At 60.5% G+C, this 13,009-nt stretch overlaps 1 protein-coding gene across 1 annotated transcript; it reads right to left on the bottom strand.

The window, feature by feature from the left end:
- Window positions 1-1,515: 1,515 nt before the first annotated feature.
- Window positions 1,516-11,284, bottom strand: ADAMTS4 (ADAM metallopeptidase with thrombospondin type 1 motif 4). The gene is made up of 9 exons (XM_042976569.1): window positions 9,929-11,284; window positions 8,498-8,821; window positions 8,117-8,249; window positions 7,380-7,550; window positions 6,377-6,663; window positions 6,083-6,269; window positions 5,656-5,831; window positions 4,595-4,770; window positions 1,516-4,080 (listed from the first exon to the last, which is right to left on the bottom strand). The coding sequence occupies exons 1-9, from the start codon at window positions 10,550-10,552 to the stop codon at window positions 3,654-3,656; spliced, it is 2,505 nt and encodes an 834-aa protein (XP_042832503.1). The 5' UTR covers window positions 10,553-11,284; the 3' UTR covers window positions 1,516-3,653.
- Between the last annotated feature and the right edge of the window lie 1,725 nt (window positions 11,285-13,009).

The following is a 13,009-nucleotide window of genomic DNA, read 5'->3' as shown; positions in this document are numbered from 1 at the left end:
TTCCTCTCTGCCACCACCCCCCCCCCACCCTCCCGCACCCCTCGGGCTTCCTCTGAGCATTTTTAGAACTGGTGGTTTCCCTCAGCTGTCAGCTGGTTGAGTCTTGCTGCAAATGATTTTGGCTTACCCCTCTAGCAACAGTCAATGGGGAAAGTATTCAATTGGTTCAGAAGCATCCTCTTAGCCAATAAAATGTTAATACATCGAATTCCACTTTCTTCCCCCTCCTTCCCCCCCCCCCCCCCGCCCCAGCCCTGACCAATGAGCTGCTGGGTTTTGTCACTGACTGTCAGTCTGGTAGTTTAGAAGGCCAAACACTGTAATACTACATGAAGATTGAAGAAGAGGGGCTGGGGCTGGGGTAGACGTGTACGTGAGCAGAGCATCCCAGAAACCTGGCTTTCTCACCCCCCACCGCGAAAATCGTGGCTGGACAAATGTCCGGATTTCCTCTGCTCTAACCACAGAGGTGGAGGATCTGAGGGGCAGAAGGAGCTTTAAGAAATTGGCTCAGCTCACAGTTATTGTTCAAGCCCCCCGCCCCACCCCAAACACACAGGCACAGCACTTAACACCCCATAAAATGGTTGTCCAAGGGGCGCCTGGGTGGCTCAGTCGGCTAAGCGTCCCACTTTGGCTCAGGTCATGATCTCACGGTCCGCGAGTTCGAGCCAAGCGTCAGGCTCTGAGCTGTCAGCACAGCCGACAGAGCCTGCCTCGGATTCTGTGTCTCCCTCTCTCTCTGACCCTCCCCCGTTCGTGCTCTGTCTCTCGCTGTCTCGAAGATAAATACGCGTTAAAAAAAAAAAAAATGGTTGTCCAAACTCTGCTTGAACTTCTCCAGGGACAGGGCGCTCGCTGCCCTCGTCCTCCCACAGTCACAGACCCCCCTTTCATCAGCTCACTGTTGTTCTCTCTTTTTCTTCTAAGACCAGATACTGGAGCTCGGTGTGCATAACGTAACTTCCTGGTATTCCTGTTTCTCCTCCCGATTGCTCGCCCACAATGTAGCACAGGCCCGGGAAGGCAATAAGTAGGCAGACTGGAGAGACAAGAGCCCATCTGGCTCTTACAAGAAGGTATGAATTCCCCCCATCCCTGGCAAGAACTCGCTGGACCCCTGAGGGGGGCTTCAGGCCAGTCTCTAGCCGAGGTAGGGGAAGGGTGGTCTGGAGAAGAGCGTTCCAGAAAGGGGTCGGGCGTCGCCCGGGATTGAGGGCCGTGATGCCCACTACTCGTCTTTGAGAGGCTAGCTCTCTGTGTCCTCCGCTTTCACGCCCACCCAATCACAGACACGGTCCCTAAGCTCTTTCCCTCTCTGGGAAAAATTTCGTAAGTTGAAACCAAAATGTTTTGTAATGTTTTATTTATTTTTGAGAAAGAGAGAACAAGCAGGGGAGGGGCGGAGAGAGATCGGGGGGTGGGGGGGAGGCGGGCAGAGGATCCAAAGCAGGCACCACCGTCTGTGCTGACAGCAGCAAGCCCGCTGCGGGGCTCGAGCTCCTGAACTGCAAGATCACGCCCTCTGAGCCGGGAGTCAGACGTTCAACCGACTGAGCCACCCATGCACCCCTGAGAAAAGTTTCCTCTTTATGCCAGGCAGAGCCCGACGCGGTGAGGGAAGGGCCTCCTGTTAAGAGGCTGCACGTGAAGGTGACTTTCAAAGTGTGAACTCCCGCGAGCACGACGGAAAGGCGAGAAGGCCGTCAGGGTGGCCCTCTGCTCAGCCCAGCCTGAGACTCACCCTCCTTACCCCTCACAGCCCACTGAGTCTGGGCTCAGGCTCTATGGCTTATCTGGCCCTTATGATGCAGAGCTTTGCAACGTCCTGTTGTTTCCGATGGGTGAGCCCCGTCAGTCACGCTCTGTGTGTGTGTGTGTGTGTGTGTGTGTGTGTGTGTACCTCGCACGGACTTCGCACAGGGCTCTGCCTATCCTTCCGATCCACCTGCCACCCCTTTTCCAACCGCGCGTCCTCCACGACGCACACAGGGTTGCCCCGGTTCTTTCTTAAGCAAGGCCGCCTGCTCGGAAGGAAAAGTACAGCTGTGTCTGGTGCCCTCCTGCCCCTCGAGTCTGTGTTCCCTGTGTCGACCTCCAGGGAACACCTGGCTGTCCGCCCCCCCAGACCCGCCTCCCCGCCATTCTCCTTGCCCTCTGGACTTCCCAAACCATGCCCTGCCCTCTGTTAAATGCCGTTCTACCCTCACACCTTCAGAGACGTCTGCTGTGTTTGCCCCGGTTGATTCTGGGGGCCCCTGTCCTAATCACTCAGTAGTCACAAGGGTAACCTCTCACGCGGTTCGGCCTTTGCCGTTCTGAAACTGTGGTTATCAACTGTTTCCAGAACAACCCGGTGGGGACGGGTATTATCAGCCCCCTGACGCATAAGAGCCGCCGAAGGCTCAGCACCAGTGACTTCCCCAACACCACTAGCCGGTAAGACTGAACCCCAACTCAAATTCACGCCCGGGGACTCCCTCTCCAGTGCCCTTCCTACAATGACATCCCCACCAGACCCCACGAGGGGCCCTCAGTCCTAAGTGCCTTTTGTGTGGACGGAGCTGTTCTTGTTTTCCTTTGCGCCTTCTCGTTCTTATCAACTGTGTCCGGGGTCGAGCGTTTATTCTGTCTCCATTGACTGGGCGTCTCCAGGGATCAGGGACACAGCCGTCCTTTCTCTGAGAGTCCCTCCGAGTGCAGGACGGCGTTCTGCCCACCAGAGGAGCGTGGCCTGGGGCTGAGGGTGGGCACCGCTGACGTGCTCTCCGCCACCTCCGAGCCCCTGGACGCCGGAGGCAGGCAGAGCGGCGGTGACACCACCTAGAGGCAGCGGCCACCGCAGAGCACTTGACCCAGCGCCGGGCACGATGCTAGTCCTTTATTTACATGACTTAGTCCTCACAACAATTTCCAAGGGAGGTATTATTATTGGCAACTGAGGAAACGAACGTTCGGAGGTGTGGAGCCGGGGTGCAAGCCCACATGTGTCTGACTCCCAAAGGAGCACATAAATAGCAGAATTCAATATATATTTAAAAAATATGATAATCCCTTACTCCCTGAAGGCCTATCCTCCCCTTGACTCTTCCTTTCCCAGAAAACAAAGTTCAGGGAGAAGAAAGCAGGGCAGGATGTACCTTATACGTGAACACACACACACACACACACACACACGCACAGGCACACACGCACACACACACACACACACACACACATACACACGGATCAGTTATGCCTATCACCACCACCCTGGATTTCCTAGCCGGGGTGAGGGTTATGAGGGGCGGAAGTCAGTTTCCCCAGGACCCTAGCCCTCGTCCCCTTCCCTGGTGCTAAATAAAAGTGAATAAATACTAAATAAATACAACTGCTGCCCCCGGCTTCCCCCTCCCTCCTGTGACCAGCAGGGTGGAGGGGGCAGTTTAGATGGGGGACTGTCCCCAGCCCCTTCCATCCACCACCCGTCACTGCCGTCCAGGGCAGGAAACCAGGGCAGGGCCAGCCTGCGCATCAGGGCAGGGGAGGAGGGCAGGCCTCACAGTCTCAGCCCCTCCCCGCCGTGGCAGCGTGAGGCAGCCGCGGAAGCCCCCTCTCTCTCCCAACTCAGTCCGAGGCCCCGGTGCCCGCAGAGGGCAGCGGGGACGATGAGGTTATTTCCTGCCCGCCCAGGGGCGCCGCCGGAGGATCTCCAGGATCTGTGCCTTGCGGTGCAGCCAGTCCTGGGGGGTGGGACGCGGCGTCGAAGGGGCCGGCTGGGGCACGAAGAAGCTGTACCGGAGGCGAGCGTTCTGGGGGTTGCTAGCCACCAGGACCTGCAGCGTTAAGGGCTGGGCCAGCGGCCCGTGGCCTGACAGTGTCTCTGAGGCCGCGGTGGCCCCGCTGTAGCGTAGACTGACCGCCCCGGGCAGCACCACATCCGTGGCAGAGGGCATCAGGGTGTATTCACCGTTGAGGGCATAGGAGCCGTCCTGGAGCTTCAGGGCCAGGTAGAGGCTGCGGACACCGGGGGCCCCCTGCTGCCGGACAAGGATATGAGTGGCCCCCGCGGGGATCGTGACCACGTTGTTGTACCCGTACCTGCGTGGGAGGAATAGAGGGGGAGCTCAGCATCTTCCGGAATCCCTCCAGCCTTTCCGAGCTGTGTTTGTACGGCCGTATGTGTGAGTGTGTGTGCAAAGAGGGTCGTCCCCCTAAAACTGTGTAAGGGGTCCGCATAGACCTGAGATCCGATCGTCTCAGATCTGTAGGTCTGAGCTGTGTGCAAGCGTGCCCTCCCCCCTCTTCTCTCTAGACCTTTGCATCCGGTGCCCCCTCACTGAGGTGCCCACTGAAGCCCACCTCTTCGATGCCGGTCCGATTCCCACTCTCCCTCCAGGAGCAAGTTACCTCCTGGGGAAGCCCTCCCAGAGGCCCACCAGGGCCCTCACAGCAGCCCAGGCTGCCACCTGCTCAACACGTGGAACCCTGTGCTGTACCTGGCTACTCATCTGTCTCCCCTGCGAGACAGGAAGCTCTCTGAGGGGAGAAACAGCGTTAAGTTCATCCTGGCATCCCCAGGGGCCCGAGTGGAGGAAATAAATAGCGGACGAACCTGAATTTTCTGAAGGAGCCGGACTGCTTTCGGCAGCTGGAACCATCCCCCCCGCACACCATGCACTTGTCAAACTTCTTTTTGGAGCCGATGACACGGTCACAGCCGGCGTGGATGCAGCGGCCCTGCACACAGACCGAGGAGCTGTCCGGGGAACAGGGCGTTCCGTCTACCACCTGCGGAGAGAGCAGCAATGCCAAGTCAGGAGGGATTGGGTGAAGCCAGATCCCGCCAGGAAGGCGCCGTCGTAAAGGCTGGGCAGGGGGGGACGTGGACGGGGTGCGGCGTGAGCCCCACCTCTGTAAGGGGTGATGAGCGTGGCGACAACAGAAATTTAAAACTCTACCGTTTTCAGAATACTCCCTATGGACCAGGCACTGTGCTACGTGCTTTGTAAACAAGAATGCAAATCTCACAAGCACTCCTTGAGGTTTCCAGAGATGGAACACGGAGGTTTCAGAAGGATGAGCACAGTCTCCCAAAGGGGAGACAGCTGGCAAGTAGAGGGGCCCAGGCGGACACCACAAGTCCGTCCGAGTCTCAACACCAGCCCTGAACCTCGAAGGCAGCGACCCACATGGACGCTAGGGGGCGGCCGACGTGTACGAGTTTTCCCCGGGGTAGGGGTGAAAAATCTGCCAGGGCTCCTCCCTTCGGCCTTCAACAAACCGCCCTAGCGCAGGGAGGGAGTGGGGAGGCGCCCCTGTCTCCAAGAGGCCTGTCCAGTGACGGACTGGCCATCCGCGAGCTGAACGAGGCCACCCCTGGAATTCAGAGAGGAGCCCAAGGAAACGGGGTCAAAGACTTGCCCAAAAGGCCACATCCCTTCTCACGAAGCAGAGCCCAGGGAGACGGGAAGAGAGAGAAAAAGAAACCACGGGAAACTTATCTAGAGTCTGGGGCTTGTTTTCCCAATACCCGGGGGACAGAGGAGCCTGACCGAGCCCGGGCTGGCCCCGCACGGCTCTGGGCTGCTTTGGGGGAACTGTGCCAGCTCAGCAGGTAGGGGGGCTGCGGGAAAGACCGTGAACGCACGGCGCCCGGGGGCGTCCGGCCCTCACCCGTGGCTCCAGCACGTAGTAGTAGCCCAGGGCCCGGGCCTGGCAGGTGAGTTTGCACTGGTCCCGGGGGGCCACCCCCGTGTAGCGCGGGACCCAGTCCATGGGCCCCGGAAAGCTCTTGAAGAGGTCGGTGCGGTGGTTGTAGGCGGCGCACTGCTCTTCGCGGAAGGTCAGTGCTGTCGGGGTAAAACGGCCGGTCAGGGTCCTCTTTCCTTACCACGTCCCACCGGAGCCCCTCCGTCCCAGCCCCTCAGGCCCCTGGACGGCGTGGCACCGCTCTCCCCCCACAGACTGCCAGAGGAGGTCCCTGAGCCCTGAACGGTGAGGTCGCTCCCCTCGACAGCAGGGGACAGTCCCTACACTCAAGGGACGACCGCCTCAGCCCCACCGTCCCCGCCTGAAGGCCTCTGTCCCTCCCACTGCTCACCTGACCCCGTTGGGCAGTCCTGGGTGTTGCAGGAACGGAAGCGGGTGCGGCGGCCCTCACAGTACTTGCCGCCGTTGCGGGGGACCGGCCGCGTGCAGTCCCGGGAAGAGAATTGGACGCCGCCCCCGCAGCTCCGAGAGCAGCCGCCCCATGATCCCCAGGGACCCCAGCCGCCAGCCTGTGGGACCTGCAGAAGCAGAAAGGGTGCCGTGCCAGTAAGTACAGTCTCCCAGGCCCAGGGCCAGGCCCCACTCCCCCTGGCCCCCTGCTTGCACCCCTGCCCTGGGACCTCACGTTGAAATCCTGAAGCTGGTCCACGTGGAGGCAGCGGCCACCCATGCAGGCCTGCGCCGGGCCGCAGGGGGTGCCATCGGCCCAGGGGGAATGCTTGGTCTGGCACATGGCATGGCCGTTGAGATGGCCGGAGCACCAGAGGGCAGCACAGGGCGGAGGCAGCTGCGGACAATGGCGTGAGTCAGGCCCGAAGGTCAGCTGGCACTGGCGATCAGCGTCATAGTCCTTGCCGGGGAAAGTCACAGGCAGATGCAGGGGCGCCTCTGGCTTGTCTAAGAGACAGTGCCCTGGGAAGGGGGTAGGGATGTGAGGTCAGCAGCGGGCTGAGGGAACGCTCTAGGTTGCCGGCTGAAAGCTTGGACTCCCTGGGGCCTGAGGGATCCTAGAATCCAAATCCCGAGGCCGGAGAAAGCTTTCAGTAGCAGAGGCAATTGCCTGGGTGCTTGTTATGTGATGAGCCTCGGCTAAATGCCTGAGCGACGCTCTCTCGTTTAACCGAGAGACCTGTTTTACAGATCGGACACACAGACGCGAAGAAACTTACACTCTCTACGCGTGTCTAACGAACAGCATCAGGACAGGAACCCAAAGCCCTGAGTCTTCCTACCTGCTCTAAGCAACTACAGGGCTCTGGAGTCTGCTTCCTATCAGCAACCTGCCGAGTAGCAGGCCGTCCCTCAGGCTTGTACACCTCAAGTGACGGGCAGTCACCTCCCTCACAGCGGGCCCATTCTGGTGTGAACAGGGCTGACCCTTAAAAGGTGAGATCTAATTCTACCGCACCAAAAGTTGCCTGCCTTGGCTGTGCTATTTATTCTAGAGGAAGTGGGAACCACGCAAAGACAGAAGCATTTCTCACCCCGTCCCACACTGCAGAGGAAACACACTTGAGGGAGTCAACTGGGTCCATGCAGAACGTAGCAGAAGAGAGAGTATGGTGGGGGGTGGGGGGTGGGGCAGGAGCCCAGAGCCGAACAGAGAAAGGGGTGAGCCATCTGCTTACCATAGCCATTGTCCAGGAAGTCAGTGATGAAGCGGGCACTGCAGGGGGACCAGGGCTCCTCGGGGTCCACGTGAGCCATCACAGGAGCCATGACATGGCGGGAGGTACTTCCAGGCCCATTCAGACCAACACATGACTTTGAGTTGTCATGGAGCATGTTGAAGACATGGCCTGTGAGAGCAGAGGCCTGGTTAGGGTCCAAGGGTCCCCTCTCTGTGCCCTCGGGGGGCTTCAAGCCCATGATAAACCTGGTTCCAGCTGTGGATGGTCAGATTCTCCCCGCATCCCACACTGCCCCCGCCCCCATCTCCTTCCGGTGTTCCAGGGTTCCTCCATATGTACCCCCCATGTCTCTGTCTCCCCTTCCCCCCAAACACACTCAGGGCACCTCCCTACCCCCTTTGCCTTGTAGCCAACGTTCCCAACAGTCTATCACTGACTCTGACGAATAGTCTCTCTCTCAATATTGTGCCGTCCTCAAACACACACACACACACACACACACACACACACACACACACACACAGTTCACAGTAAGTTTCCACACGCTATCTCATTTAATAGAAGAAGCTAAATGTTTGTCTACATCCACAGCAGAGAAGGATAATGGCCCTGCGCCTAGGCCGGGTCACCTTGTGACCCCTACTTGCATTCTAGTGAGCCCATTGTCCCCTTTCCCCGGGCCTGCTACCTCTCTCATCCATCCCGGGTGCCCCACAGCCCCACTCCCACATTACCCAGTTCGTGAGCAGCGGTGAAGGCTGACTGAAGCCCATCGTCCTCCACAATAGCACAGCTCCGAGCCGGGTCACACACGGTGCCCACGTCGGCCATGCCCAGAGTATCGCAGGTGGAGACCCCACACAGGTCCTGCGGAGAGGGGGTCACAAAAGACGCATGAGGAACCAAGACCCCCGGGGCCCGCCGGGACGAGAGATCTAGGTCAGCTGGGCCCCCGGCACCGTCGGGGCCTGGATGGCCCCGGCCGCATGGCCCGGGGCCGAGGCGACACATCGTCGTGCGGCTCCAGGGGTGCCGTTTCCGGCACGGTTTCCACAGCGCCGCTGGTTGGGGAGTTAACGCAGCACGTGGCCCGTGGGGGCCGACTGGGGCCTCACCTGCCGGGTGAACAGAATGGCCGTGTCAAAGTGGGCCGGGTCCGAGTCCTCGGGGGTGTTGAGCCCTCGCTGCCAGGCGCAGAAGCTGCGCAGGGTCTGGGCGGCGCTGGGCCCCACTTGGGGCCCTTCCTCGCCTGGCCCCAGAATCACGAGGCGAGTCACCACCAAGCTGACGGGGTTGCGGATGCTTGGGTGCTTGAAGGCCTTGGCCGCTGCCGCCATCACCGTCAGCAGGTAGCGCTTCAGCCCCGCGCCGTGAAATGCTGCCATCTTGCCGTCGGCCACCACCAGAGTCTCCACAAATCTACTCAGTGAAGCGAAGCGCTGGATTGGAAAAGAGGGGGGGGGGCGCCCTGAAACAGCCGCCCAGCCCCGCGGATCACTACCCCCCACGCCCCCTTACTTGCTGGGTCTGGAGCTCAGCAGAGCCAGCGGCGCCACACGTTCCCCACGGGTCTCGCCTGGGCCCTCCCCCCAACCCCAAAGTCCCAGGGCTTCTGTGGTAACTCTGAGAAATCAGCTGTCGGTTCTGAGAAGGGGAGGGGATGGGAGGCGGGGGATGCCACGTCCCAGGGCTGCGTGAGCCCCAGAGGCGAAAGCACAGTGAGAATGCCTCTGGGAGGGGTTTGGGGGTCCCCCAGGCCCGAGTGGTGCGACGGGGCCTGCAGGCCTGGAGCTAGAGGGCCGGGCTGCAACGTGTCTGCCCTGTGTGGTTGGAGGAACAATTCAGTCAGCAGCTAGGGCCAGGGCCAGATCTCAGCGTGGCGGGTGTGGAGGGAGAGCGGCTGGTCTGGATTAAAGCGAGAGAGGGAGGAGGGGGGGGGGAGGCCGGCCGTGGGAGGGAGGGAAGGATGGAGCCTCAGGCCGCCTTGCAGTCAGTCCGCAGTGCTGGAAGGGGACTGACCAGGTAACGGGGCGCCTTTCCTCCTCGTCCACTTCGGCCCTAGTTTGCACTTTGCCAGAACTATCGTGAAGGCAGCACCAGAAGCCAGAGGCCAATCCTCACTCCTTTCAAACCTCTCACTCCTTTATAGTTGGTGGGGGGGAGGGGGGGTAGAAATCAAATTTGGGGCACGGAAAGTTTGGGACGGCCAAGGGGCCTTCAGGATAGCCTTATCGCAGGAGACGGTACCAGTAGGATGCTGTGGCCAAGCGGGGTTGGCGTGGCCAGAGGGGAGGTCACTCCCGGCAGAGAACCCCGAGAGCCCTCCTCGGGTGGGATCAGCAGTCCGGCCAGGAGAAGGGATGGGGCAGGGAGAAGCCAGAGCCTTCCCGAGAAGGGAGGCTGGTGGAAAGAGCGGAGGCAGACAGAAGGCAGGGAAGAAGCAGAATGGCCAGCAATGGAAGTGGGTGGAGAGAACGTGAATGGGGGTCAGTAGGACAGACATGGCGGGAGGACGCTGCAGGACACAGACTCCAGGGCTTGCCTACCTTGGCTCTTCGGGGGCTGGGGCTGGGGTCCCCGGGGGGAGCCTTGACGTTGCACATGGGGCCCTGGCCGCTGGCAGGACTCTTCCGGCGTAGGATGTGAGCCCCGGGGCCCCCGGCAGAGTTAGGGGTGCCTCCCTCCAGGGGCTGGATGTGGAGCTCGGTCCCCCGATACTGCAGCACCCCTAACAGGGCTCCCCCGTCCCAGTGCAGAGATGCCACCGACTCTGGGTCTCCGTTGACGGTGCCGGTGAGGTAGGTGCCCGGCTCTGCCCCTCCCAGCAGCTCAGGTGCTTGGCCCAGGTACTGCACCGTCAGCCCCTCGACCCGCACGCCGGGGTCCTGCTCCAGCTCTAGCAGCAGCGTCTCCCCAAAGGCTGGCAGGCGGTACAGAAGCCTGGCAGGGGTGCCCAGACCCGGCAGGATGCTGCCGTTAAGCTTCTCTGGAAACACGATCTCCTCCTCCCGGGGGAGGGGGCTGGCCGGCCGGGCCGAGGGCAGGAGGGAGGCCAGCAGTAGCAGCGGCGGCAGGGAGACGGGCGCAGGGGGGAGCGGCAGGCGGGGTCGGGCTCCCCACGGCCAGCACCCCGCCAAGCCCCTCCTGGGATGCCGGTCCGTCCTGTTCATGGCACTGGTGCCGCGGCTGGGAGGGATTGAGGCCGTCTGGGCACCAAGTCCTCCCCGCCCTGGCTTTGGAAAGCTCCTCTCTGCAGCCTGGGGGCTCGGACTTGTGCCAAGGTCAGAGGCAGAGTTTTCAGAGGGGCCGGGGCCGGTCAGAGGAGATGGGGAAAACTTGGCCCTTAGGCTTAGGAGAGGCGCCTAGTGGCCTGGCTTCCCCCAAACTCTCCTCTCACACCCCCTCCTCTCCTATGTCTTTGTCTCTCCCTGCCCGTGTCTTCTTTAGCTTCTCTGGCCTCTCCTTCTGGGCTCCCTCAGACTGTCTGGCTTTGCCTCTGTGCCTGCCCTGTCTCTGGCTCCTTCCGCTGTGCCTTTGTCTCTGTCTCTCCTCCTCTCTCTCCCGTGTCTATGTGTCTGTGGGTCTCCCTGTGGGTTCTTCCCAGCCTCTCTCCGCGCCAGCTCTTTTAAGCAGCCCGAGCTTCGGCGATTGGCTGAGCTATAAGCCATTCAGACAGGAGCTTGGTTGGTGGAACTCAGATGGGTGTCTCATTGCTTCCCAAAAATCCTAGTTTTTGTTTTCCTTTAAAAAAAAAATGGGACTTGCCCAGGGGAGGGGAATCTCTAGCAGCCGGATGGATCATAGGCACCGGGCCAGCTGATGACATAGCCTTTCCCCAAACCCCACAGTCGGCTCTCAGCTGTCTCTTTCCCTTTTTGGTGGGACAGAGCCCCAGGAGGGGTAGGAAGTCAGGGAAAGGGCCTGGTCAACACGCACAGAAAGGCCACGGTCCCGGGAGAATTCTCGCTCCCATTCTCTCATCTGGCATGGCCTCCCTTTTCTCAGGGCTCCCTCATGAGCTGCCCTCTGCCCCTAGAGGCTGCTTTCCAGAGCTGAGGCAACTGAGAGAACTGCCCAGGGAAAGGCAGTGGGCAACAGGTAAAGAAGCACCGAGAGGGCAGAACAAAGGAGGTGGCCGGCCTTTGGCTCGGGACGGGAACAAACAGTGGGAGAGAGGCTGGTCGGCCAGGCGGGAGATGGGGCAGGCAAGGAGACAGCCATCAGGGAATTTACTGCCCAAAGGTAGGATGAGTCGGCTTGGAATGGGCATGTGGAGCAGGCAGAGGATAAGGCAGGAGGGGTTAACGACTTTTCCTTTTATAGAAGGAGGATCCAGGGTGGCACCTCCTCTTCTCTAACACTCCCTCTCTCCCTCGGGCTCCCCCGTTTCTGAGTTACCACTACCCACACCCTCCAAAGCCCGGAACAGCCATTCCGCCTCCATTCCCCCCAGGGCTCCCCCTCCCCACTTCCTGGCTCCCCATTTCCCTGGCCCAGCTCCCAGTAGCTTCCCCCAGGCTCTTGGCCCTGTTCCTGCCCACTCCCAACTGCCCTAAAACCCTCCCCCAGCCCCAAGTCAGCCAGCCCCCAGCACAGAAGGATTTGCTCTCTCAGAAACCCAGCTGCACCCAAAGTCAACCCATCCTAGGGAATCCCCCCACCTGGCTCCCTCCTTTGGCCTCACATTGCCCCGAGAACACAACTGTTCCCGGAATATCTAGTAATCTTTTATTTCTCACTGCCCATGAGACAGGGACAGGGTGGAGGCAGGACTGTGTGTATAGGGAAATTAGGATACTGGAGAGGAACAGGAACCCAGTGCCTGGGGTGGGGAGAGTGCCTGGGGAGGAAGGGGCAGTATTCGGAGAAGGAAGTGGTTCTAGACGGGAGAGAACTCAGCAAAGAGGTCTCGGGGGGTGGACTCTGGAGGCACGGAAGCAAGGGGTACAGAAGGAGGGAAAATTTCTGCCCACCCCATGCTGTGGCCACTCCTTTCCCCAGGATATCCCCAGGAAAGAGAATGCAGTCAGCCGTGCCTTTCCTTTCCCAGAGGCAGATCACCTGCCCCTGCCCCCATTCCCCTATCCACTCTCTGCCTTGTCACCTCCTGTCTCCCAAATCACATCCGCCAGAACACTTCCTTTCCCCCTCCCTTCCTGCTCAGGTCACTAATACCTGCCCTGGTGCCCACCACTTCCGGAGTCACCCACCACATGCCCTGACTCTGGCCCTAACTCTGGAGGGGGTTGGGGTTGCAGGAGTCAGACAAAGGACAGGAGACAGAGGAGCCATCACCAGAGGACTCTTACTGCCCCTTTCCACCCCCCATCTGAGATGAGGACAAAGGGGGTGACTAAGCAATGAAAGACAAAGGGCCTCAGAATCAGAGCAGCAGCGTGTGGGGGTGTCGGCCGCAGGGAGAGGGCACAAAAGATGTAGTGTCCTAGGTAGCCCCCCAGGAGCCCTCACCCCGGTGCCGGCTCAAGTCGCCTCCAAGGCTAAGCAGCCCGGACTCGACCCTGACTTCTCCTGGGGCTGGATTAGGGTAAAGGAATGCAGTTCCCCCCCCCATCACATTCACTGTGTCCAACTACAGGGGAAGAGAAGGCCCAGGGAAAGGGTGGGGG

Source organism: Panthera tigris, chromosome F3 (assembly GCF_018350195.1).
Source record: "Panthera tigris isolate Pti1 chromosome F3, P.tigris_Pti1_mat1.1, whole genome shotgun sequence".
Lineage (NCBI taxonomy): Eukaryota > Metazoa > Chordata > Mammalia > Carnivora > Felidae > Panthera > Panthera tigris.
This window is presented reverse-complemented; position numbering and strand designations above follow the sequence as displayed.